The sequence below is a fragment of the Chelonia mydas genome, chromosome 2 (genome assembly GCF_015237465.2).
Source record: "Chelonia mydas isolate rCheMyd1 chromosome 2, rCheMyd1.pri.v2, whole genome shotgun sequence".
Taxonomy (NCBI): domain Eukaryota; kingdom Metazoa; phylum Chordata; order Testudines; family Cheloniidae; genus Chelonia; species Chelonia mydas.
Window position 1 is genome coordinate 36,343,905 of NC_057850.1, and position 25,496 is coordinate 36,369,400.

The window sequence follows — 25,496 nt, forward strand, 5'->3', positions numbered from 1 at the left end:
AGGAACTGTGGCTGACATAGGGTCTGATTCAACACCTGAAGCTAATGGAAAGCCTCTCACTTTAGGCACTGGATGAAGTATTTATTGAGCTAGAATTCCTCTTGCTCTAATTGCATGCAGGCCCTTCTCATAGACTAAGATCAGGACCATCATGATTAAGGTTAAGATTTTGTCAGTTATTGTTAGTAAAAGCCACAGAAAGGTAATGGGCAATAAACAAAAATTAATGGAAGCCCGTGATCTGTCCCTGACTTCTACTAAAAGTAACTGAGAAAATGGGGCTGACCGGGGGGTTGGGGAGGGACTGAAGCCCAAGTGGGGCAGCTGGGGGGAAATGAGAACCCCCACTGCGGAAGGGGTTCAGCATTCACCACCTACACCACCCGCTTGTTACAGGTGCAGGGGCCCACCGCCAGCTGACAGCTCCGGCCCGCCATGCCGGGGCTGGAAAATGTCATGGAGGTCTCTGAAAGTCACGGAATCCGTGACCTCCACGACATAATCTTATCCTTAATCATGATCATCTAGTCTGACCTCCTGCACATTGCAGGCTACAGAAACTCACCCACCCACTCCTGCAATAGACCCATAACCTCTAGCTGAGTTACTGAATCCTGAAATCATGGATTAAAAAGACTTCAAGTTACAGAGAATCCACTATTTACACTAGTTTAAACCTGCAAGTGACCCCTGCCCCATGCTGCAGACGAAGGCAAATCTCCCCCAGCCCTGGGTCTCTGCCAATCTGACCCAGGGGAAAATTCCTTCACAACCCCAAATATGGCGATCAGTTAGACCCTGAGCATGTGGGCAAGACCCACTAGCCAGACACCCACTTGTACAGAGCTGTGACTAAAAGATACCAGTGCACTATAAGAATCAGAAGTATTTAAAATGGTTCAGGTTCAGCTGAATGGCTAAAAGTGCTGTGATTTGCCATTGTGGGGCTGGGCAGAAAGCGCCTTCCCTCCCTTCTCCCCTTCTGCCAGGAGCACTAGATCAATGCTGGGCATCAAGACTGGCTAATTACAGCTTCTCCATGCAATTCCAATCTGACCGGAGCAATATCAATGCTGATGCCCTATCAAGGCTCTGACAACACTGGAACCAGAGCACCAGATGACCACAAGGATTTAGAGATGTTACCACTTGTGACCATCTCTGCTGAAGCAGTCCAGGCTTGCATGAACCACGCCTGGAAGAGTTTGAAAAGGGCAAAGACCTCTGGGTCCAGATCCAAGACCGTAACGCTGTTATTCAGAGAGCATTAGAGATTATCCAGAGAAGCATTGGACTTTCTGCCATGGATTGGAGTGCTCTGACCCCAGAAGTGACCAGCAGGCCTATCTATGTGAGGGTAGAGGGCAGACTGGTACACAAGACCCGAGACCCAGGGACTAATGAAGAAATCATCCAGACAGTGCTGCCCCAGATAGCAGCTGAGATAGTGCTCCAAGCCTATCATGATGCTATGGGCCATTCTGGCCCCAAAAAGTCTGAGAAAAACAGCCTTAGGATGTTCTACCTGTAGGATAGCCCAAGCCATGCAGGAGTGTTGTGACAACTGCTTGGTCTGCACCAGCAGAAGAAACCCAGGAATGGAGAAACCCTCCAGCCAACAGAGACCAGCACACTCTTGGAGTCAGTGGCATTGGACCCCTTGAAGATGGAAATAAACCAGAGCAGTGCATCCTACATCCTGACCATGGTAGATCATTATACCAAATTCCTGGTCACCACGCCCCTCAGGGAGATCACATCCAGAGCAACCACAGAAGCCTTCCGGCACTACTTTGACCAGCCCTGTGGCTGTCCTATCAAGGTGCTCACAGACAAAGGCACACCCTAGAAGTCTCAGATGTTCAAAGAACTGTGCTTTCTATATGGCAGCCACAAGCGAAGGATGACATCCTATCATCTGCAAACAAGCCAACCAGACACTGCTAGCAGGGCTGAGGCCCCTGTCAGAAATGCAGCAGACACACTGGCTTTCCTACCTGCCGGAACTGACCTACATGTGTAACAATGCAGTGCACTCTGCCCCAAAATACACGTGCTAATTCCTGGTTTTCAGCAGGCATGGCCAGCAGCCTACAGACATGACCCTGGGCAGCCACCTAGGGGAACCAGGGTCCAGGGGCCCCAGAATTGGTCCATGAGCATCACCAATGCCTCTGGGAGGCAGGCCAGATTGTGGCCACTAACATAGGCCATGACCGAGACAGGCAGAAACAGCGTTATGACAGACTGGTGCCAGGCCACTGGCGCTGGGGGATCTGGTCCTACTTAAGCAGCAGAGGTGCTCCAAACTGGATCCAGCCTGGAGCCCCAAGTCATGCATTGTCTGTGGGATCCCATACCCCAGACAGCCAGGATACAAGATCTGAGCAGAGTCTGCGGATAGACTGGAGGACCTGGGCCACCACAACATGCTCAGGCCTTACCACTTGGAGCCTGAGTCACAAAAGAGGGTGTGGGGAAAGAGATCCAAGCCCTAGTACCTAGGAGACAGGGCCAGAAGGAGTCAATGTGCTCCCGCTTGTGGGGTGGATCACATTGGGAGGGATCCCCACCAGAAGCCCCAGACCCTGGTCCCGGCCTTGAGGCAGGGCAAGAGCAGAGCAGGGAGGAGGCACCCAAGCCTGAAACTGGGGCAGGGGAGGAAACAGAGCAATGAGGCAGAGGACCCTGCTGTTCTCAAAGGCCCAAACCGGGGGTGGGGGTGGGATCCCCGTACCCGACTGCTATAGCAGTCATGAGGGTGACCAAGCTACAGGGTGTGCCTACTACCTGGTGACATTTGTGTTACATGGTGGCAGGTCTGGGGCTAACCAGAAAGCTCCTCCCTTCCTTCCTCTCCTCCCCTTCCTGATACTCTGCAGAAACCTGATTGTGGGGGGTGGGGTGGTTTCCAAACCAAGGACACAGAACTAACTCTGAACTCAGCCAGGGTTTGAGTGAATGCGCGAACAGGGACGAGCCTGGGAAAATTCAGAGAGGAAACAAAGGAAGAAGCAAGCACAGGAAGCAGAAACCCTCAGCTACAGCAGGGAGGGAGTTGCTTGGAGGAGAGCCAGCTGTTTGCAAAAGGGGATTCTTGTAAATGCCTAGCCTGGAGCTGACAGAACAGCTGAGACCACACAACAGGACACATCATTCTGAGCTCACATCACATGCCAGCATCAGAGTGCACAGACAGGTTGTACTGACCCAAGGACAGGGGTGGGGAGGGGGAGATTTCATTGGTGTGGAGCAGAGATCTTGTGTGTGTCTAGCCAGGCGTTTGGGGGGTGGGGGCAGAGGGAGAAGGGGTGCTGTTTTTCTGTATGCTGTGTCAGAGACAAGGGAGTCTGTGTAAGCCCTGCTAGAGATCCTCACATGGGTCTATTCCTGGCTTTGCCTGGGATAGATAGAACTGTTGTTCAATGGTTAAGTAAGGGGCTTGTTCCTCAGGTTAACTCTGACCCACCTAGAAGGGAGTGTTGATGTTTGTGCAGAGGTGCATGGCTGGGACCTGGGATCCCCCTCCCAATCCTGGGGACTCCCCACCAGAAACCCGACATGCTGCCAATTATTCTCCCAGTTTATCGTCACAATTCCATGGTAATTCAGTTTTCTGCATCAACAGAATAGGACCTGCGGGCTGGACTTCCTGGCTGCAGGCTTTCTGGGAAATTCAGCATAAAAGATATACAATCCAGTGCAACAGGCATATACAAATAGATAACCCCGGCACAAGTGCTAAACAGGTCATACTTGTAAACTCTTCACAAATTTTCTCTTAGAAACATGAATGTAGTTAACATGTTTGGGAAAGTGAATGAGAAGCATAACTAAGTTTGAGCTTATTGTGATCGTTCAAATGCTTCCAATGACTATACTGGAGGGGGGACGGGGGACAGATTTATTGGAAACGGTTTATTTGATAGCACAAACAGTTTCTCTTGCTCTCCTTAGGCTTCAGGAAGGATCGTCATTTGTGTCCGAGTCACTGCCCTTCCTGGCAGCCTTGGTCTCCTACCAGCAGGAGTGAGAACGTCATGGTTATGACCCTCTTCTGATCCCTCCCCTTGAAAGGCACCAATCAGGAGAGGCAAAACTAGAGCAGTGATGACTCAGGACCAGGCACAAGTGCTTTTAGACAGGAGGCCCTAAGCCATGAGGAGTATTCTGTGAAATGCACACACAAAGTAGCTACATTTAATGACTATAGATTATGTGATGTAGCATGGGGAAGAAACAACAACAACAAAAAATAGTCAGCCAAACCGTGCTTAGTTAGCTTGGGAGGCAGGCTGCTAGAAGAAACTACAGGGAGCTGCCTGTCTCCAGAGCCTTAATAAAGAATCCCCTTTATATTCATTTCAGTTAAGCTCTGTCTTTTCTCTGACAGACAAAAACTAAACTACTTCTAAAACCAGGACACTGCGAACATTTCCTAGGGCCTGTATCATCTCTGATCTTGGCCTTGTATTGCTACATGTGCACATTGTTGCCTTTCCCCACTTTACCTCCCTCCCTCAGGTCCATGCACACTATCCACTTTCTCATCCTTACACACGCTGTCACCTCCCTTGAATCCACCCCCATGGTAGAGGTGCAAATTGTAAGTTCCACCTCTACCACACAGTTACAACATCCACACATCATTACACTGTCCCTCCTTTGCACCACTCGTCACCTGCCCTGCCAACAAAACACTTCTGAAATGAATGCTGCTTCAATTCATTTTTCCCTCAAGTCAGACTAGAGGCAGGGGAAAAATATATCTATCCCTTCAACTGCCACATACTGGCCCGCTTTGACCTCCCCTTTGTCTCCTCCCTTCCCTTCCCCCTCCTCACTTTCTAATTTGTTCACTTTCCTCCCACTTCTCTCCTCTCCTGTTCCCTGACTGCTCAACACTCTTCTGCTGCTTCAGCACTGTGCTTCCCTTCCCACCCCCTCAAACTTCTCTGCCTCCGACACCCACTGCCCTGATCTAGGTGTGAAAATGAAGCTGTCACATTTTCCTCTCTCGGAAGCATGGATGGTATTTCTGAGCAGCACTCTGAACTGAACTGAGAGCTCTGTGCAGCTTGCAAGCTTCTCTCTCTCACCAACAGAAGTTGGTCCAATAAAAGATACTACCTCACCCACCTCCTCTCTTTAATACCCTGGGACAAACATGCAGAGTAGGGGGAAATGACAGTACAACATACACAAGCCCACTCCCACTACCCTGCAGAGGTTTAGACCAATTGGAAGTTCTGAGTACACAGAAAGGACCAGAGTCTCTTGAGACGCAGCTTTCCTTAGGATAATGGCAGCAGTGTCACCGAGCTGGTTACAGCTCCCTCATTCTGAGGGCTGATCTACACCAATCCCAGCCCTGACATGTGTATGTCACTGGCATAGGGTCCTTAAGGGAGTCTCTGTCAGTGGAGGATAGGTGTAGCAAAATTCTACTCCACCATACTTCTTCCCCTCCCTACCTCCTTTCCCCTTGATGTAACCCCACTGCAGGATTCAGGAGCAGCTGGCATAGCACTCAGGTGTCAGCTTTATGCCAGCATGGAGTTCCTCTACACCAGGGAAATTCCCTGCTGGCCACTGCAGCTAGAACTCAGCCCCTTTGTGCTGCTGGCCAGATCTCATTTGAAATCTAGCCCAAAGGATCCAAGAAGAATTGTAACAGGATTCCGACAGGGAGATATTCTATTCTGTATTGATGTTCAGGCAGCATGCACAGTGTTTTGGATGCTGTCCCTTGAACAAGAGATGGAATGGCATGCTGGACTCTGAAGGTGCCATGGCAGCTGGAAATAGACAACTGGGAGGGAACAGACAAGACTGACAGTTGGGAGGGGGTAAGTGAGAATGATAGTTGTGAAGGGTCATGGTGGGTATGACAGTTGGGAGGGGCAGTTGAGAATACCAGCTGGGAAAGCTTCATTTGGGAATTAGAGTGCAACAAGCAGGTTAGGTCACGCAAGTGTGAATGGCAGGTGGGAAGTTGTCAGCTGGGAATTACAGTTGCAAGGGGTAGGTATAAAATGGCAGTTGGGAGGTGCAGGATGGGAAACACCATTGAAGAGAGCAGCTTGAAATGACTGTTGGCAAGGGACAGGTTGGAAGAATTTAACTGAAAAGGGCAGTGGGGAGGCGGTGGGTTGACAACGACAGTTGTTACAGGGCAGGTTGGAAGGGGGCGTGTTGGGAATGTCAGTTGGGAGGGGGTTGTGTGGGACACAGTGCACTGGGAGAAGGCAGTCTGGAAATGATGGATGGGAAGGAGCATCTGGGAACAGGTGCAAATTAAGGCAGGGCCAGATGAAAATGGCAGTTGGCGGGGCCAGGTTAGCAGGGGTTAATTGGGGGTGGCAGTTGGAAAGCGGTGGGTGAGTAGTGGATATCTGAAGATGGTATAGCAACAGCAGAAGGTCACCCTTTGAGGAGGCAACAAAAAAAGGTGTGAGTCAGAAAGAAAGCGTTAAGAGGAAGCCAAAATAAACGTGTGAAAATAACGAAGTGCAGTGAAGAAAGAAAAGGGGAAGGGAGCAAAAGAGGAAGAAAGAGCAGAAAAGGAAAAACTGACTGAGAAGGGCCACCTGAGAATGTGAGTGATTTAATATTTATACTACAGCAGTGCCCAGAGACTCCAACCCATCATGTTTGGTGCTGTACAAACACAAAGACACAGTCCTTGCCCCAAAGTGCATACAATTTAAGGGTCTAATCCAATGCCCACTGAAATCAATGAAAGTCCGTACACTGACTTCAGTGAGCACTGAATCAAGCCTCAATATAGATAAACTAAAGAAATACTCTGTTTTTGACCTATGTATGAACATAACGATGGAATTTCTCTGAGTAGTTTCTTTCCCCTCCCCCCCACTAGGAGAGTACTGTATATCATTAGCTTTCACTGACGACTGAGGGTCTCTTTATACTGCTGCCAGGTAGACATTCAAACTAGCTCTGCTTAAGCTAGCAGCTCGGGCTCTCAAGCCAAGGGGCTCAGGTGGACTTGAGAGCCTGAGCTGCTGCCAGCCACAACGTCCATGCTGCTGTTTGTAATGTGCTAGCTCAAGCCGCACTAGCTCCCAGCTGCAGTGTAGACCTACCAGCAACTTTCTGTAATTGCAGTGGGCCTTAGAGGGTAAGTCAACAAACTCTTTAAAAAAAAAAAAAAGAAGTGGAAGTAGTATTTCATACAATGTACTCATTTCATTTACACAGACAATTGTTATTTGTTGTCATTATTCTGGATTAATCTCTAGCATACTAGTAAATGAAATATTTCATCGATTTTAAGGCCAGAAGGAACTATTACAATCATCTAGTCTGACCTCCTGCATAAGAGAGGCCATAAAATTTCACTGAGTGACTCCTACCTCAATCGCACAGCAGTTATTTATGTAACTGGGAGTGGGGGCTTGGGGCAGCAGCTAGGAGAATCTGTGCTTATGAGGATGCCTAAGGGATTTTTTTGAGCCTTTTGATGAAGTACAGTACATTAAGGGCTTGATCTATTCCCACTGAAGACTCCCACTGACTTCAGCAGGAGAAAGATCAAACCCTAAGAGTAACAGTTAATACAATTTCTCCTGCTGAAGCATAACTTGAGTTGTGGGAACCAAAGGATTAGTTTATAAACAACCGTTCGCTGCTGTTAGGGAGTGAGGCTCAGAGTATACTAAATCTCTTTCAAGAAATCTAGAAAAGGGCTTTTCAGCCGATTGGGCTCCTCACAATTAGATTAGAGGTCTTAAAAAACCAGCCAAAGAGTAGCAGATCCTCAATATTGCTACAAGCTACATAATGTAACCAAAAGGCAAAATACATAGGCTCTCCCATTTCAGAGAGATAATGGGTCTCTCAGATACCATGGTGATGAAAGCAGTATAAATAACCTGAATAGAATAGAACAGAGGAAAGACAGAAGGGCACCATTGGTGTGTGGCATGGAGTACCCCAGTAGGAAGGAAATGAGTATGAGCAGTTGTGTGGAAAGGAATCCCCATGCACAGAATTTCAGTGGCAACTGCAGAATCAAGGTAACACCTCAGAATGTGTCTTCTCAGCTAAAAAAATAAATAATTTAAGAATTTGTTAGAATTATTCTTGTCCAATGAATTTGTGCATTCAGCTTTCACTTTGTATCCTCACTCTACCTTCAGACTGAAATATCCCAGAGTGTTTTGTGCACTATTATTATGGCACTTCTCACCTTCAGATATGCAAAGTATTATGTAATGCTTACAAGCAAAACAGCAGGATATAACCAACTTGCTGTCAGCTCCCATCTGCAGGTGGTGAGCTGCTATTGGAGGAGCAGAACAGGAGTGAGGGGAGTGGCCCAATGCAGGAGAGATGAGATGGTGCACTGAACCACCAAAGTAACAGCCTTGCAGGAGGTGATACTTTTTCAGATGCTGCCAAACTCAACCACCTTCTCATCCTCATAACTTGTACGGAGTGCATGACACAAAAGAAGAGCACATTTTTTGCCGTGATAATGAGAAGCCACAATAATAAAAAAAAAAAAAAAAAGCAGCAAGAGAAGAGAGCACCAGGGCCTGAGGGCTTCAGAGAAGCTCCCCCAATACATCCTGGTATTATCATTTCATTAAAGAGATGGTTAAAAAGAACAGACAGAGGAAGACCATGCCACAGAGAGAATGGGGCCTCTATCTGAAACCCAAGTTAGGTATCGCTTGTCCTGACGACAACATATCACTTTGAAATGGCTTAGCTGAATGCAGCACCCCGTGTCAACCAATAACAGAAAGCACTGTATTAAGCGCTGAGTTCAGACCTGATAACACTCATTCCAAGCAGTGCTGTGTCCAGCTACACTGCTTCAATGCAGCACAACGTGCACAGGAGGATGGGACACACAGAGAGGAAAGACACAGACAGCCAAGGAGGAAAAGAGGCATTCATTTCTCAACAGTAACCTCTCTAGAAGATATTAGGACTTAAGGGTGACTGTAAAAGGAGTCCATGTCCAGTCCATGTTGGTTGGAAGGATGGTTGCTGAAACCTGATCCGTAATACTCCAACATGGGAAGAAAGATAATTGTTAAATAATTTATTCTTATTTTGGTGGGAAACATAAAACTTGTGTTTCAAACTATGTTCTCAGGTACGCTGGTGTAAATCTGGATGGATTACTCCATCAACTTCCGTGGAGTGACTCCACATTTACTTTAATGTTAATGAATGCTGAATTTGGCACTGCTCTGTGTGCATTTCCTAGAGCCCAAATGATTAACCAATGTGTTTCTGTCTAAGGAAAATAAGCACAAAAGACTTGATTCTCCTCTCACACTAGTTTTACAGTGACATCATTCCATTTATTTTATGTTACTTCTGATTTACAATGGTGCAACTAAGTGGAGAATCAGGTTCTTGGAGTTAATTAAAAGGACACTGTGAATATTTTAACCCATTATTTGGTATGCATTTAAAATCATGACATATATTATGGGGGCACCCGCTGGATTCTAAATACTTATCTGTACTATCTAAAAATGTACTGCAATTCTTCATCCTCCCAAAGACAACAAAAGAAGTTGCTTGTGTTAGAGCCTTTAGGATGCGTCCTGCCTGTTGTGTGTGAAAGTTAAAGATCCCATAGCACTTTTCATAAGAAGGAGGTTCTGCTCCAGGGTCCTGTGAAAGTAGAATGAATTATATTTAAATTATAATTCATTAAAGAAATGCTGCTTGAAAGGTTTGTTGAAATATAGTTGTCAGGAAGAGAAACATTAAGGAGTGTGAGACAATGGGTCCTCAAACTAATTAACTTAGAGCTCCTACTGAGCTAGGAGATTGGTAAACGTTAGTATGCAAATAAGATATGTATGTATATTTGTCAGTTTCTCTTCCTTTTGTCTCTTATGTTAAATTGGCTTTGGCTTATCTGTATAAATAAGTTAGCTTGAGCTTTTGCAGGGGGCTCACATATCTGGGTGCATTGGCAAAGTGCTTCGCTAATAAATAGAGTGGTCTGACAAATTCTGTGAGCCTTGAATCTGACTTTGACAATTTGGAGGTCCCACTGAGATGGCAACTGTCTTCACTGGGGCCGTGTGACTCCTGACCGTTCTTAGGACAGCCGTGGCAAGCCGGCACCTGGCCCGAATGGTCCTCCGCCAGAACGGAAGGGTGCATGACCACAGTGAAGTCTACGCCATTGAACCTGTTGGTTCCCACTCTGTTCTGGTAGGGATCCCGGGATCTGACATCAGGAATCTGGTCAGGTAATTATTTTTGTGTTTTGTCCGGACTGAGGACTGTCTTGTCTCTGTGTCTATCCGTCCTCCCTGTGGTGTGTTTGAGTCTGGTCGCCGTCTCCGTCCGGGGATCGGCTGACCAAAGGGTTCCTGTCCCCACGATCTGAGTGAGTGAAATCTGCACAATCGCAGCCGCACCGCGCCTTGGGTAAAACCCTTGGTTTGAAAGCAAGGGCGACTGAGGCAGTAGCCTGTGGGCTCCTTTTGTGTGTTGCACCGGGCATCGCTCTGACGAACCCGACTTTCCTTCTTGTGTGATTGGTGTGTAAAGTCCTCCTGTATGTGTAACCAGATGTCTAAGTCGGGACAGTTCCCTAAAGGAATGCTGGCTCATTTTATGTATTTTAGGAAGGGTCCGGACTCCTGTAAATTTCTGGAAAAATGGTCTAGGCTAACTCAGGAGAATCCCAAAATTCAGTGGCCACTGTTAGGATCTTGGGACAAAGACCGAGTAGACGTCTTAAAAGACAAACTCGGCCAACCTGAAACTAAATTGGCAAAAGGAGAGGTTGATTGTTTCATGCAGTGGTGGGAAGAGACAAATCATAGGTGGACAGAATCAAAACTTGCCTCTCTCAAAGATTCTGGCTTCTATCCCACCAGATGCAACTCATTTTACTGTTGTTGATTTGTGCTCTGCTTTCTTTTCTGTCCGGTTCACCCTGACTCCCAGTTCTTGTTTGCCTTTTCTTACAAGGGGCAACAGTACACATGGACCACACTGCCCCAGGGGTATACTGAAAGCCCGTCATATTTTTCCCAAGCATTAGCCCGAGACCTTGCTGACCTTGTTTTCCCATCCAGGTCCACACTAGTCCAATATGTAGATGATCTACTCCTCTGTTCCCCTTCATTGTCTGCCTCTGAAACTGACTCTTTAGTGCTCCTTACTGCCCTAGCAAATAAGGGTCACAAAGCTTCTCGCTCTAAACTACAACTCTGTCAAGCTTCTGTCACATACCTTGGCTTTCTCCTCTCCCAGGGTTCCCGTGCACTTTCTCCCACCTGCGTCCAAGCTATCCTTAGCTTTCCCCAATCCCGCTCCCCACGCCAGGTCCGGAAGTTTTTAGGCATGGCTGGATTTTGCAGACAATGGATTCCCCAATATGCCTCCCTTGCAAAATCTCTCCAGGAACTCACTCGATTCTCTGTGCCTGACCCCATGCCGTGGCCCCCTAAGGCCAATTCTGCCTTTGTTTCCCTCAAACAGGGTTTGGCTTCTGCCCCTGTCTTAGGGCTGCCTGACTCTTCTAAGCCTTTTACCCTTTTCTGCCACGAACAATCTGGGTGTGCACTTGGAGTTCTCACTCAGATGCACGGAGAAAAGAACCACCCAGTGGCTTATTTCTCTGCCACTTTAGACCCTGTTGCCCAAGGCTTACCCCCCTGCCTGCGTGCTGTGGCTGCTGCAGCGCACCTAGTCGAAATATCTGATTCCCTTGTTCTCCGCTCTCCTCTTACCCTCCTGGTCCCTCACTCTGTAGAAACTCTCCTGCTACAAAGTAACACAGGCCACCTCTCCTCTGCCCGCCTTACCAGGTACGAACTTTTACTACTATCAGCTTCATATATCACCATAAAGCGTTGTTCTCAGTTAAACCCTGCCACTCTCCTTCCTTTGTCTAATGACGGTGATCCCCACGACTGCCTTGCAACTGTCTCTGCTGTCACCGTCCCGCGCTCTGACCTTTCTGATGTCCCTCTCCCTAACTCTGACCTTGTTTTATTTACTGATGGTTCCTGTTTTCGAGATGACCAAGGTCATCTCCTTGCAGGATACGCTGTAGTTTCACTCTCTGAAACCCTGGAAGCTGCGCCTTTACCTTCTGTAACCTCAGCACAAGTCGCTGAATTAGTTGCCCTCACCCGTGCCTGCTTTTTGGCGGAGGGACGCTCCGCCACCATTTACACTGACTCCCACTACGCTTTTGGGGTTGTACATGACTTTGGTACCCTCTGGCAAACTCGGGGTTTCCTTACCTCTGCCGATACCCCTATTAAAAATGGGCCCTACATCGCTGCCCTCCTGTATGCAGTTTTACTTCCCTCTGCCCTAGCTATTGTTAAGTGCCCTGGCCACTCAATGGCGGATACTGATGTTGCTAAGTGTAACATATTTGCTGACGCCTCTGCTAAACATGCTGCTGCCATAGAACCTTCCCCAGATGCATTTCTAGGTTCCCTTTCTGTTTCTATACCGCCACCGTCCCTCACTGACCTCACCCTGCTCCAAGACTCTGCCTCAGAAACCGAGAAAGAATCCTGGGTTGCCCAAGGTTGCTCTCTACATCCTGATTCTCTTTGGCGCTCGCCTACTGGAGCTTTTGTAACCCCCTTTTCACTCTACCAGTCTCTGGCCGCCCTGCTACATGGTGTTTCACATGTCGGAAAGGAGGGGATGGTCTCTGCTGTAACTAAGACAGGATGGTGGGCCCCCCATTTTTGCTCTTTTGCAGCCCGCCACTGTGCAGCCTATACCATTTGCAAAAGCCATAATATTGGTAAACCTGTAAAAATGGCCCAGGGGTTCCGGGGCCTGCCTCAAGCACCGTTCTTGCATTGGCAACTTGATTTCGTACAAATGCCTAAGTGTCAACAATATGAATTTATATTGGTTATGGTATGTTTATTCTCGGGTTGGATTGAAGCCTTTCCTTGTTGCAAGGCTGACTCACTGTCTGTTGCCAAATGTTTGTTAAATCATATTATGCCTGCCAAGGGAATTCCTGCTACTCTGTCCAGTGATCGGGATATACATTTTACTGGACAACTTGTTCAACACCTGGACCATATATTGCATATCAAACACCTGTTGCACTGTCCCTAACACCCACAGAGTGCAGATGCAGTTGAAAGATGAAATGGTGTACTTAAGAATGAGCTTGCTAAAATTTGTGACTCTACAGGATTAAGCTGGCCAGTAGCCTTACCATTAGTGCTTATGGACATGAGATCCACTCCATCCCAAAGGCATAAATTAAGTCCCTTTGAAATTGTTATGGGACGCCCTATGCGAGCTATGACTACCATTACTCCCGTTCCAGATTTGAACTTGACCCACAGCACGCTCCTTCAGTATTGCAAGGGACTGATGCAAGCTGTAAGTCACTTCCATTCACAGGTTCGAGCCACCTGGCCCACGGAACCCACCGCCGACGCTTGCCACAACCTCGAGCCAGGTGATTGGGTCTATGTACGGCGCCATCATCGAAAGCACGCCTTGGAGCCCCGGTGGAAGGGTCCTCATCAGGTACTGCTTACTACACAGACAGCTGTTAAACTATCTGGCATCGCAGCGTGGATACATGCTTCACAGTGTAAGAAGGCACCATCCCCAGAGAACCAATCATCACCTCAGGACAACGCAAAGTCAATTTTGACTCCAGAAGAAGACATAGAGGAACAGTCTGCAATACCTTACAATCTATGCTCTCGTAAGGGTTGCCAGAAACAGACGAACAAAAAAAAAAAAAGCAGTAGTGAGCCTAGCGCCTACTGCCTGGTGGGCATAAAACCGTGACTGCGGTTCCCTCAGTTGAGGTTGTCAGAACCAGAAGAGCCTTGCCTCCAACATGCGCCTCTGCCTGTTCCTCGGCTGCTGGTATCTTACGGTCTGGGGAGACCACGATGACAATTCTTTTATCCAGCAGCAGGTGTGGATAGCTCAGACCCTTAATATTTCTAACTGTAACCACACCCCAGCCCACTCTCAAACTGGTGTTCCTGTCCTGGCTATCCCACTCAAGTCCCCAGACCTCACTGGAGGGCCTCATCCGTTTAACAAAATATGGAACAGCAATGACACTTGGGAAGCGGTGGGAATAAATGGATAAGTGTGGTGGAGGGAAAAGGTCATTGGTGTTGGGTGTGTAATGGGACAGTGCTGGATTTGGGGAAAAGCCGTTGCCTTCAGCATATTGTGGCCAGTGGTGTATGGGATTATTCAAACAAAACTAAAAAGTGGCGGGCCGGGTATGGAGATATGAATTTTTTCTCAACCTGGGATCAAACAGAGAAATCACTCTCATGTTCCCACCTACAGTAACCTTAGTGAAAACAATACAATCTTTCAATGTCATGCAAATAACATCACTCCTCGTAAGGAGAATTACCCTGTACCCTTTGTGGGATACTACTCCTTCCTTGCAAACACCTATATGACAAATGGGTGCAACCAACCCTTCCTGGCCTTAATGGGCCATCACTGGGTGTGTGGGACCAGAGCTTATACTGCACTACCAGCTAATTGGTCAGGAATTTGTTTATCCGCCCGACTCTTCCCACAATTCCGAGTGCTAGGAACCTTCCCTCAAGAACGCCTCCGCAATTTCAGGCGAAAAAGAAGGGGCTTAACAGATGCCCAATGGTATGTAAATAACATAAGCCCTTTAACCTGGGAAGAGGCCATTGGCGGTTCCTTAATACCATTAGGGGGAGTAATACACCATGCAAAAAGGCTCCTAAGGTTACAAGCAGTAGTTGAAATAATGGCAAATAAAACCGGAGAAAGTTTAAGAGCCCTGGCCAAAGAAACAGGGGCAATCCGACAGATGGCCCTCCAAAACCGTCAGGCATTGGACATAGTGCTGGCGGCAAAAGGAGGGACTTGTGCTCTTATTGCAAAAGACTGCTGTGTGTATATACCAGACAACACCAATGACGTAATAGATCGTGCTAGCCACTTAGAACAAATCGCATATCTTCCCCACGAAGAGCCAAGTTCTTTATGGAAGTGGCTAAGTAACCTTTTCAATTTCTCTGGCATAGAAAACTGGTTGTTTCAGGGAGCCCTAACTCTCCTGTTTGGAATCCTAATAATTTTTGTATGTTTTCAGTTACTTTCCTGTTGTATCCAAAATTGTGTCAGGCATGCTACACAGATAACTGCCCCAAACCAGAGTGCTAATTTGATGATTTTAAATATCACTGATGAACAAAGAGATAAAGAACGATTGATATGTGGAACCCAGTAATTGTTGGTCATTGCGTAGCTTGACCAAAAGGAGGGATTGTGAAAGTAGAACGAATTATATTTAAATTATAATTCATTAAAGAAATGCTGCTTGAAAGGTTTGTTGAAATATAGTTGTCAGGAAGAGAAACATTAAGGAGTGTGAGACAATGGGTCCTCAAACTAATTAACTTAGAGCTCCTACTGAGCTAGGAGATTGGTAAACGTTAGTATGCAAATAAGATATGTATGTATATTTGTCAGTTTCTCTTCCTTTTGTCTCTTATGTTAAATTGGCTTTGGCTTATCTGTATAAATAAGTTAGCTTGAGCTTTTGCAGGGGGCTCACATATCTGGGTGCATTGGCAAAGCGCTTCGCTAATAAACAGAGTGGTCTGACAAATTCTGTGAGCCTTGAATCTGACTTTGACAGTCCTTAGCCAAAATTCCCACACCCCTTGTTACTATGCAATGTGTCAGTTGACTGCCAGCCTCCACCCAAGACAGGCTTGCATTTCATTGGTGTTAGATGTATATAGTTAACCAAGTATTTTAGAACCCTTTAGAATGAAAGAAATTAGAGAGATTTAAAGTATTATAATATCTGAAATAAAGTTTAACATTCAAGGAACAGTAACAATTTTTATGAAATGCAGAAAAAAGTGGGTACTCTCCTGTTTGCTATTTAGCATCTAAACTGCCACTGATCCCAATCCAACTCCCAATGAATTTAATGGAAGTTGGGTCAGATCCATATGTACTTTCTACAGCATCATTATTAAAGATGTTTTGGACAAAGATGCTGTAGAACACTAATTTTAAAACTGTGCTACTAAAAGAGCTGAAGTCAGCACTAAGAAAGGAATGAAGTTTGACAAATGTAAAATTTAAAAGTTTAGATGTTTTCACTCTTCACGTTTCTAACCAACTCCACAGGACAACAGAGTGTAAAAATTTTTTTAACTACTAAGCCCTTTTATTTTATTTTTTTTCTAACAACAGTTACAGTAAGCAGAGTAATCACTGAGAGATATAGGGACCAATACATTGGTCCTTATATCAAACACAGCCCACTGACTGCAACAGTATGACCCTCATTCATCTACATCTTTGATTCATAATGATAGTCTGTGGGGACAATGGGTCCTAGCCCGAGAGGTACTCCAACTTGATCCAAGCAAGAGTTGTTCTCTCAGATCAAGGCAGAGCAGCACATGCTGTGGTTAAGGTGTTAGACTGTGACTCTAGTTTCAGTTCCCAGTTCTGCCACAGATCTCCTGTACCATCTTGGCAAAGTCACTTAATCTCTTTCTGTGTCCATCTGTAAAAGACTAATAATACTTTCCTAAATAACAGGTGTTATGAGAATACATTAATATATGGAAGGCACTCAGAAACCACAGTTTTGGTAACAATATAAGAACCTGTAAAATAGGTACTAACTGCCACATAAGCTGCACCACTCCGATTAAGATGAGGCTGGCCTTACAGTTATTGTCCCAACTTCCCAGTAGGAGAAATCAAGCCATGAGTTGCCTCTTCTCAAGGCCTGCTCCCAACAAGCATGTGTGAAAAACACTTAGTTATCATCTTCCCCTTTGAGTCTCAATAATAATAAGGGAGCTAGGACAAGTAGAGCTTGCCTTGGATGCAGGTTCATTAAGGGCCAAGCCACTAGGAAGACAGCTGAATGAACCTAATTACACCAAGGCTATCCTCTGACACAGTTGCCATCTGTAATATACAGTGTTCCAATAGCAGGCTAAAGCCTAGGATAGGACTGAGGTTTTAGCTGGGTTCTACAGATGATTAAAGTCACTCACATTTAATAATTTTATTAAGATGACGTTGAAGTAAAAAGAAAACGGTACAGAGTTTAAGCATAGAAGTTTCTGGTTATCAGGGAATAAGGTACAGATTATCAAGGGGTGCGAAATTTGGTTTAGGAACAGGTGGTGTAAGGAATACATAATCTGCAATCTCCCCGATTGGGGGTAAAAGTTTAACAGATCAAAGTACAGACATTGAGATATGGGGTTATGTTGTTCATATAATGCTATGTTCAGGTGTGGAGTATGAGTGGATACGATGATGAGGATGGATTTACCCTCATTTGGTGGGATTTAATGTTCAGTGAGTTTATGGTTCCAGTTCACATGGTCCAATGGAAAAAGTCTCTCAGTCCCTTTCCCATAGTTGATGCACAATGTTGTACCGGCTCACACCTCCTGGTAGTGTCGGTGGCCGGTGAGGTGTTTGACGTAGATGTCCCTGGTTCTACACTATGAACTGCAAACTCATTGTCACTGGGACTCAAACCTAGGGTGGATTTAGAGTGGTGACACACAGGTAGGAGCCTGAGCAGCTGTTTCCTTTGATTGCATTGAAGGCCCCCTAGGAGCAACAAATATTGGAACTTGTAGCCTCCATGGATCACACTGACCAACCCACTCAAATGGTAAGAGTATCAGATGGTCCTGTTAAGGCTGGGTATGAGATCTCTTTCAGGCTCTGCCACACTCATCCCCGGGATCACAAATCTTTCTGTGCCTCAGTCCCCAATCTGTAACATGAAGATAATAATACTTGCATACCTCACAGGGGAGTTGCAGTGAAAAGTTGGTTAATATTTGCTCAGATGGAGACCATAAATAAAATAATAAATAGCAGCTATTACTGGTGACTGTAAACTGCTCCATTTGATGTCACTTAGGTACAGCCATTTGGACTCCCACAGGAAATCCCCCCTCCAAAAAAATCTGGACAAAGTACCCCCTACCCAACCTGAGACCTCGGGAGTGGTGCAAGGACAAGCCCCGGCTAGTCGGATGAGAAGGGAGATGCGGAGACATGATCTATGCCCTCCCCTCCCCCAGCGGTATGATCTCATTTGACAGGAAGTATCTTGCTGCCCCCTCCCCCGCTCGGGCGCGCCTCTCCCACATGGATCCGGAGAGGGAGACAGAGGAGACGTGACACTGACTCAGCCCTCGTCGGGACTTACCCAAGGGCTGCGTCGGGAACACGCTGCCGGGGCTAGTGCACACGCAGAGCTGACACGCTCTCCATGCCGCTGGGCAGCCGCTGATCACGCGTGCCCCCGCTCGCCATTGGCCGCCGCCTCACACACCTTTGCAGCGGATTGGCCGCGGCCAGCTCCGGTCTCCCCCTACGCCGGGCTGGTGGAACCAGCAGCCGAATGGGCAGCTGCGAACAAAAAGAGGAAAATCAAGGCAGTGGCCAGAGAGCGCCTGGGGTGAAAGCTCTTGTCAGCAGCTGCAGCATCAGCATCAGAGCAGCTCCCAGCCACGGCGCCTCCCAGCAGGGCCATGCTGAATTTCGCAGCTTCCCTCTACCAGCCAGCTGTAAGTGCGGCTCTTCCCGCTCCCTAGTCCTGGGGGGTTGGTGCCCAGCGAGCCCTCCCCGCATCAGCTGCACCTGGGGAGAGGTGGATACGCGCCGTGAGGCGGGGCACGAGGAGAAGGGGCTCAGCCCGGGGAGGATGGAGGGGGAGAGATGTTGTCTGGGGTACGATGCCCCAAGGGATTCCCTTTGGGGAGCTGCGGGGAGGAGTTGCTGGGAATCCTGTGGCGGCAGAGGAGGAGTCGAGCTGGGGCTGAGGTTACTGGGAGCTTGTGGGATCTGGAGAGAGAATCGGGGTCTTGCGGGGAGGTTATTGGTGGGGCTGCGGAGAGGGGATGGCAGAGAGGGAGGCACTCGGGGGGTATATTGGGGAGCCTGATTTGCAGAGGGGATGGCAGAGAGGGAGGCAGTTGGGGGAGCTGGGGTAGGTTATTGGGGAGCCTGATCTGCAGAGAGGGGGGAGGGATTAGGGGAAGGTTATTGGGGAACCTGTAGTGATCTGCGGAGAGCGGATGGCAGAGAGGGAGGCAGTCGGAGGTGGGTTATTGGGGAACCTGTGGTGATCTGCGGAGAGGGGATGGCAGAGGGGGAGGCAGTGGGTGGGCGGAGCTGGGGTAGGTTACTGGGGAGCCTGATCTGCAGAGAGGGGGGAGGGATTAGGGGAGGGTTATTGGGGAACCTGTGGTGATCTGCGGAGAGGGGATGGCAGAGAGGGAGGCAGTCGGGGGGGGCTGTTTGGGGGAGGTTACTGGGGAACTGGATGTCAGGGCATCGGTCTGCGGGCGCTGGCGGGGAGAGGTTGCTGGGGGGCCTGTGGCGAGTGGAGGGGCACGTGGTGTGTACCGGGAGCTGTGGGCTCACGCCGCTAGGATGCGGGTAGTTGGGGAGCCCTGCCTGGAGGGCGGGGAGGTGGGTGCGTGTGACAGAGCGAGGGGTGGGTGGGGAGGGTTTGGTCGGGGGCGGACTGCACTGGGGTGACTGTAAAAGACTGAGAGGGCCTGTGAGGGAAAGGGGCGGTGAGTGGGGGCTGGGCGCCGGAGACGCTGGGGGATTCCCTCGCGGGTGAGGAAGGCGGTGGGCGAGGCTCAGGGAGGGGGATCGAACGGGGAGGGATGAGCCTGGGACAAGCCGGTGGGCGAGGCTGCGGAGGCTGGAGGTCAGCCGGGGGTGGGTGAGATGAGACGAGACAGGCTGAAGGCAGCGGGCGGGGCGAGGGAGTCCGTGGCCAGCTCCCGCCATGCAAGAGTCCCCGGACACGTCGGCCGGGCTCAGGCTCCGGACAGGGCTTGTGCCTGTTGGGCGAATGGTTCTTGTGCAGCCTGGGAACAGGGAGCGCCCTGTCTCCGTTCCCTTGAGAGCCCCCCCCCGGAGCACCCCTCCTAGGGCTCCCTGCGGTAACCCGAGCTGCGGCGCGGGAAAGCGTCGGGTGTGGTGGTGCTGAACCTCTCGGCCCCAGCCCTTGGAGAGGAGGGGCTGTCTCCGCCTTGTTCTCCTGGGAGCCGCGGGGGTGGACTGAGGCCGCCCCCTCCCTTCCGTGTGGCTCTGGCCTGGCGGGAGCTGCGAGGAAGCACGCGGCTGGCTGGCTGTCAGCCTTGCTCACTGCTGCAGCAGGCGGGCTCCCTTCCTGCTTGGCGGCGGGCCCTGGCTCAGCCTCCACCCTCTGGGGAGGGAGGCGGGGGAAGAGAGAGACCGCACAAGTAGGGGAAAGGTCGCCGAGCGGCAGTCCCCAGTTCACCACGTTTCGCGAGTGCCTGGGACCAGCCGCTGATCACGCTTTGTTCACATGCCTCCGCCCCAACCTCGCCTCGGCCCTGTGCCAGCCATTCGGCTTCTGAGGTGCCTGACCGTGGCGACCAATGGGCGAGAGGCGGGGGCGGTGCTGCGTGGTTTGAGTGCAGGCATGGAGAGAGTGAGTCACAGAGGTTCACTGAGGTGAGCGTGGTTCAAACACAGGATCCGTCTGCCAGCGAGGATCTCCCTGAGCCTCTGCTGCCTCCCTTGTGAGCCAAAGGCAGTTTTTTCCTCCGCTGCTTTTGCTCATGTCTCTCTTAATATAGGCCAGTTCCTTATAGAATCCAATGAGGACAACCTTTCCCTAGCCCTCTCAGGGACCATCTTCTGAGTATTACATGTTCCATCTTTATAAAATTCAAAATCTGCAAAACATAGGCCTTTAGAAAAGCATCTATAAAACCTTACCTGTCTTGCCCCTAAGAATTATCCAGAGGCTGGTTAAAAGCTTGATCAAACAGCTCCATCTTAATGCATGCTGAAGCTCCACTAGTTTGGGCCCTGGCAAGAGCACTTTAGGCACAGCTTCCTGCAGTGTGAATTGTCCACTGAGGACACCCACCAATGAGCTCAGGCACACAAATATCTGTTTGTGCATCAGCACTCTAAAATCATCGGCTTCAGCAATGGCGGCTGCTATATGATCCTGTAGAGTCCAAAACATTCCCCACCCACCACCCTCCAGCTACACAAAATAGTGTTTACCTGTTTTTAATATTCAAATGATATGAGTAAAACAACAGAATGAAACAACAGAAACATTTTCCATATTGTCTGACCAACTTTATCAGGTCACAATTCAAGTCAGTCAACTTTTGTGCCTCAGCCTCAGTATTGTCCCTTTTCAGTTTATTCAAACAAAAACATTAAGATTGTACCCTAATTAAAATCCTTACAGGATGGAATAAAGGAACAGCAAGTACAAAATAACTAAAGGAAAGTTTAAGGAACAAGCTTTCTTTCAGTCATTCAAAACTTGCAGTAAGGGAGTAACTTACTGTTGCTTTTCAAAAACTGTTTTGTATTTTGTTCCAAATAATTTCACTAGACAGCTGTGCAGACACAATATTCATCAGATAGTCTGATTCCCTCTTTCATATTAACCTTTTAATGAAAGTTATATACTGTATTAGGAGAGGAAACAGGAATGTAGAGTGTCTTTAAAAATATTGAATAGGTTCTATGAAGTATAATATGTTTTACAGGTTGCATTTAATTTTTGTAATTTTTCTTTAAAGAAGGAACTGATAAATAGTTAAATTAACCGTAAACTGAAAAATATTCCTTTTTTACTTTTAGGAGGAAGGAATAGAGATGATTACTGAAAAGCAAAACAATAGACGTTCCTGGAACAATACCGCTGAAAAGAGTGATTTTGAAGCCGTAGAAGCCCTTATGTCCATGAGCTGCAACTGGAAATCAGACTTCAAAAAATATGCCGAACTGAGACCTATAACACCAGCATCTGATATGTCAGAAGAAACTGATGATAACCTTCTACCTGGTGCAGCTGACTTTCATGCAATACCAGCATTTGTAAGCTTTATTCTATTATTGTACATGCCTTATTAAAGTTTTTTAGATCACATTAACTGTGAGAAATAATCGTGCTGAATAGATGTCTCATTACTTGCATCTTTTTTCCCCTTTTAGTGCTTGACTCCACCCTACAGCCCTTCTGATTTTGAGATGTCTCAAGTAATTCATCTGCCAGCAGCAGCAGCGCCATCTGCTGTACAATGTAGATTATTGTCTGATATTTCAAAGCCTGTTCCTTCAGCAACTTTTAAAGAGACTGAAATGTCTCCAGCACCAAGACCAATGAAAGCTCAAGCAACAAGTGTTATTCGCCATACAGCTGATGCTCAGCTTTGTAATCAAAGAACATGTCCAGTGAGAGCAGCTAGTGTGTTGAAGTATCAGAACAATACTTCAAGGGAAATAAATATACAGAATAATGGAACTGCAAAACAAAATCCACCTTGTGCAATTGTGTCACCAAACAGAGCAACTTACAAAAGTGACAAACTTCCAGTTTTAGAAGAAAAAACAAGTACAGCACTAGCTGTCAGTCCATTGTCCCTGATCCAGACTTCAACCAGTAGACCGCAGACTGTTCCTGGATCAGTACAGCAGTCATCGATGATAGCATCTTCACCTGCTGTGCAAGCAAGTGGTGTCTCATCTGTACCAGTAATTTGCCAGATGGTTCCTCTGTCTACTAACAACTCTGTTGTGACAGCAATAGTGCCCACCACTCCTTCTAGCCAACAATCAACCCTTTGCCAGCCTATGATGTTCATGGGAACTCAAGTTCCTAAAGGTGCCGTTATGTTTGTTGTGCCCCAGCCGGTTGTGCAGAACACAAAGGCTCCAAACATTAGTCCAAATGGCACTAGACTCTCTCCTATTGCTCCTGCTCCAGGTTTTACACCTTCTGCAGCAAAAATCACTCCACCAATTGACTCATCAAGAATAAGAAGCCACATTTGCAACTATCCAGGATGTGGAAAGACTTATTTCAAGAGCTCTCATTTGAAGGCTCATGTGAGAACACACACGGGTAAGTCATTAAGCAGTGGATAGTAGGAATTTCAAAGAAAGCTTTTCATGTATATTTGTGCTAATATTTATCAATGTTCTAGTGAGTTGTGATTTTGTTCATGTTTGCTGCTTTCCAGAGGTGAAAGGCTAGTGCACTAATCCTTTGTACAGCTGGCTTCCTGATAATGGTGACCTTTCTAGTTACCTCAGTTAAAGCTATCTTAACATTGTACATCTCTAAAGATTTTTTTTTTTGTCTTGACTGAACATAATCTAGCATTGTGGGGTAGTCCCAGAGTGCTATTGCTTGCTTTTGCCAGTAGGTGTTAATACATGGCATAATCTTTGGTAGGATGCCTCAAAAAGGAGAGGTGACTAGCATTCTCACCTTCAACATTAACACCCCAGAGAGTCATTCCTTCAGGTGTCCGGCAGTTCTTTAAAAAAACCTGGTAGTGAATCTAATCACACTAGTAAAGGATAAGGGGCTATGTATGTTTACACAGCTCCACTGGCGCACTTCAGCTTGTCATGTAACATCCCTCTTGTTTTTAGTATAGACGTCATTTTCAGCAGCGGGTGCTGGTCACGCAAAGCTGTCATGGTTTCGTAATGTATATAAATGAAGATAAGGATGAGAATATAACTGTTTTGAAACATAAAGCACAAGCTGAACTCTGCTTTCCAGTGATGAAAGGCTAGTGCACTGACCCTTTGTACAGCTGGCTACCTAATGATGGTGACTTTTCGAGTTAGCACTGTCAAAACCATCGTAATATTGTTTGTCTCTGGGTTTGCTGGTTGTTTATTTGTGTCTTGATTGTCACAGTAGAAATTGGTTATAAAAAAGTCAAACATAATATCAGTGAAAAGCAAAATCTTTGCTAAATAAATGCTCATGTTTCTATTTTGTTTTAGGAGAAAAGCCTTTTAGCTGTAGTTGGAAAGGCTGTGACAGGAGATTTGCACGATCTGATGAACTGTCTCGGCATCGCAGAACGCATACTGGTGAGAAGAAGTTTGCTTGCCCGATGTGTGATCGGCGGTTCATGAGGAGTGACCATTTAACAAAGCATGCACGGCGGCATTTGTCAGCTAAGAAGCTACCAAACTGGCAAATGGAAGTGAGCAAGCTAAATGACATTGTTGTGCCACCTGCATCCACACCTGCACAGTGAAAGAATTCCTGAAAAGTTACCAGAACTAACTGCTGTCACTATGGTATACCACCAGTGATGTATAAAAGCTCCTACTCCAGGTCTGTAGTTCTTCAGTGCCAGCTGTTGATGGCATTACAGCAGAGAGGCAAAGGCAGTCTGTGCTTGGTCACAGGAAATGCTACTGAGAGAACCAGTGACTAATAATGGAATGTCAGGTTTCTTTTCGACTTGGTGAAAAGAGAAAGAGGTTGAAGGTTTGAGAGCAGAGCAGCACAGGTAGCGAAGGGTTTTGAATTTATGCAGATTATTTGTATGTACTATAGAGTGGTCAGACATAAGTCATGCAGAGCTGTTGGCTGATAATTCTTGAAACCAACTAAAGTTACAGCTTTCAAAGACGTAATGAGTTTTCAGTAGAGCACAGACTAGAGAGAAATATCAATGTATAGTACAGATTTGTAGATCAGAAATGCATCTGTACGAGATAGTATAAAACAGTTATCCTACTGCTGTCACCTTTCCTTGATAGGATATTTATACTTTTTTTTTTCCTATTTACATTGCAGCCCAATCATGAGAGATGGGCATTGAGGCTTAGCACCTCTTGATACAGTATTTAATGTATCAAGTATGTCAGTCATGCCAGTTTTACATTACTGTCCAAATATGGAATAGATTGAGTGGCTAGAGAGAGCCAAAAGTATCTAAATCCCCATTAATTTATTATAATATAGAACGCTAATACTATTTTTGCTATTCCTCTTGAAAGCTCATGATTATTACAATTGGTTATATTTAGGCATCCTATGATGCTTCTGCTTTCAAGTTGCTTATGGTTTCCTTTATACCTTTCAAAATTCCATACCACCGCATTTTTCATAAACACTGAGATGGTATGTTTAAAAAAATAAAAATGTAACCATAAGAATAATAAATTACGTGGGTTTATTAAGAAGGCAAGAACAAGTATGTTATGCTAGGCTACTTGATGTGGAGGTCACTTTTGAAGATGATTTCTATTAGAGATAAATGGTCTTTATATAATGAGGATATAATCTATACTGTATTAAATTAGAAAGTTAGGAGTTATTTGTAAAGTAAAAATAAGGCAGTAAACACACCAGCCTTGAATTAATACTGTAGATTTTTGTGACAAATAATGCATCAACTTTTACTAACCATCTTTCTAGTGTATCTTATGTTGAGTACACAAATATAGACAACTAAACAGTTGGATAATAGTGTACTAGGTAATCTTTTATGACTACTTTAAAATTTTGCACAATACTTCTTATGTCGTACTTTATACCTTGTTTACAATAAAGAACAATTTTAATACAGACCTCCGTGTGATGCATGTTGATTGGGTTATTGCTTACAAAACACAGCCAGTGCAACAATGTC

General features: G+C 46.7%; 1 protein-coding gene across 2 annotated transcripts; it reads left to right on the forward strand.

Moving 5' to 3' along the window:
• The first annotated feature begins 7,821 nt into the window (after nucleotides 1-7,821).
• Nucleotides 7,822-25,227, forward strand: KLF10 (Kruppel like factor 10). 2 transcript variants are annotated; one of them, XM_043539232.1, is made up of 4 exons: nucleotides 7,822-8,039; nucleotides 21,688-21,924; nucleotides 22,042-22,951; nucleotides 23,851-25,227. In XM_043539232.1, the coding sequence occupies exons 1-4, from the start codon at nucleotides 7,947-7,949 to the stop codon at nucleotides 24,108-24,110; spliced, it is 1,500 nt and encodes a 499-aa protein (XP_043395167.1). In that variant the 5' UTR covers nucleotides 7,822-7,946; the 3' UTR covers nucleotides 24,111-25,227. The 2 variants fall into 2 exon arrangements, with proteins under 2 accessions (XP_043395167.1, XP_007056166.1); XM_007056104.4 differs by lacking the exon at nucleotides 7,822-8,039 and adding an exon at nucleotides 18,166-18,599.
• The last annotated feature ends 269 nt before the right edge of the window (nucleotides 25,228-25,496 follow it).

What these genes read in the sequence shown, in the direction of transcription:
- KLF10 (XM_043539232.1), top strand. Translation starts at nt 7,947, where the DNA reads ATGGAGTACCCCAGTAGGAAGGAAATGAGTATGAGCAGTTGTGTGGAA. An exon ending in GTGGCAACTGCAGAATCAAG is followed by an intron (nt 8,040 to 21,687) that starts GTAACACCTCAG and finishes TTTTACTTTTAG; the next exon opens with GAGGAAGGAATAGAGATGAT. An exon ending in TCATGTGAGAACACACACGG is followed by an intron (nt 22,952 to 23,850) that starts GTAAGTCATTAA and finishes ATTTTGTTTTAG; the next exon opens with GAGAAAAGCCTTTTAGCTGT.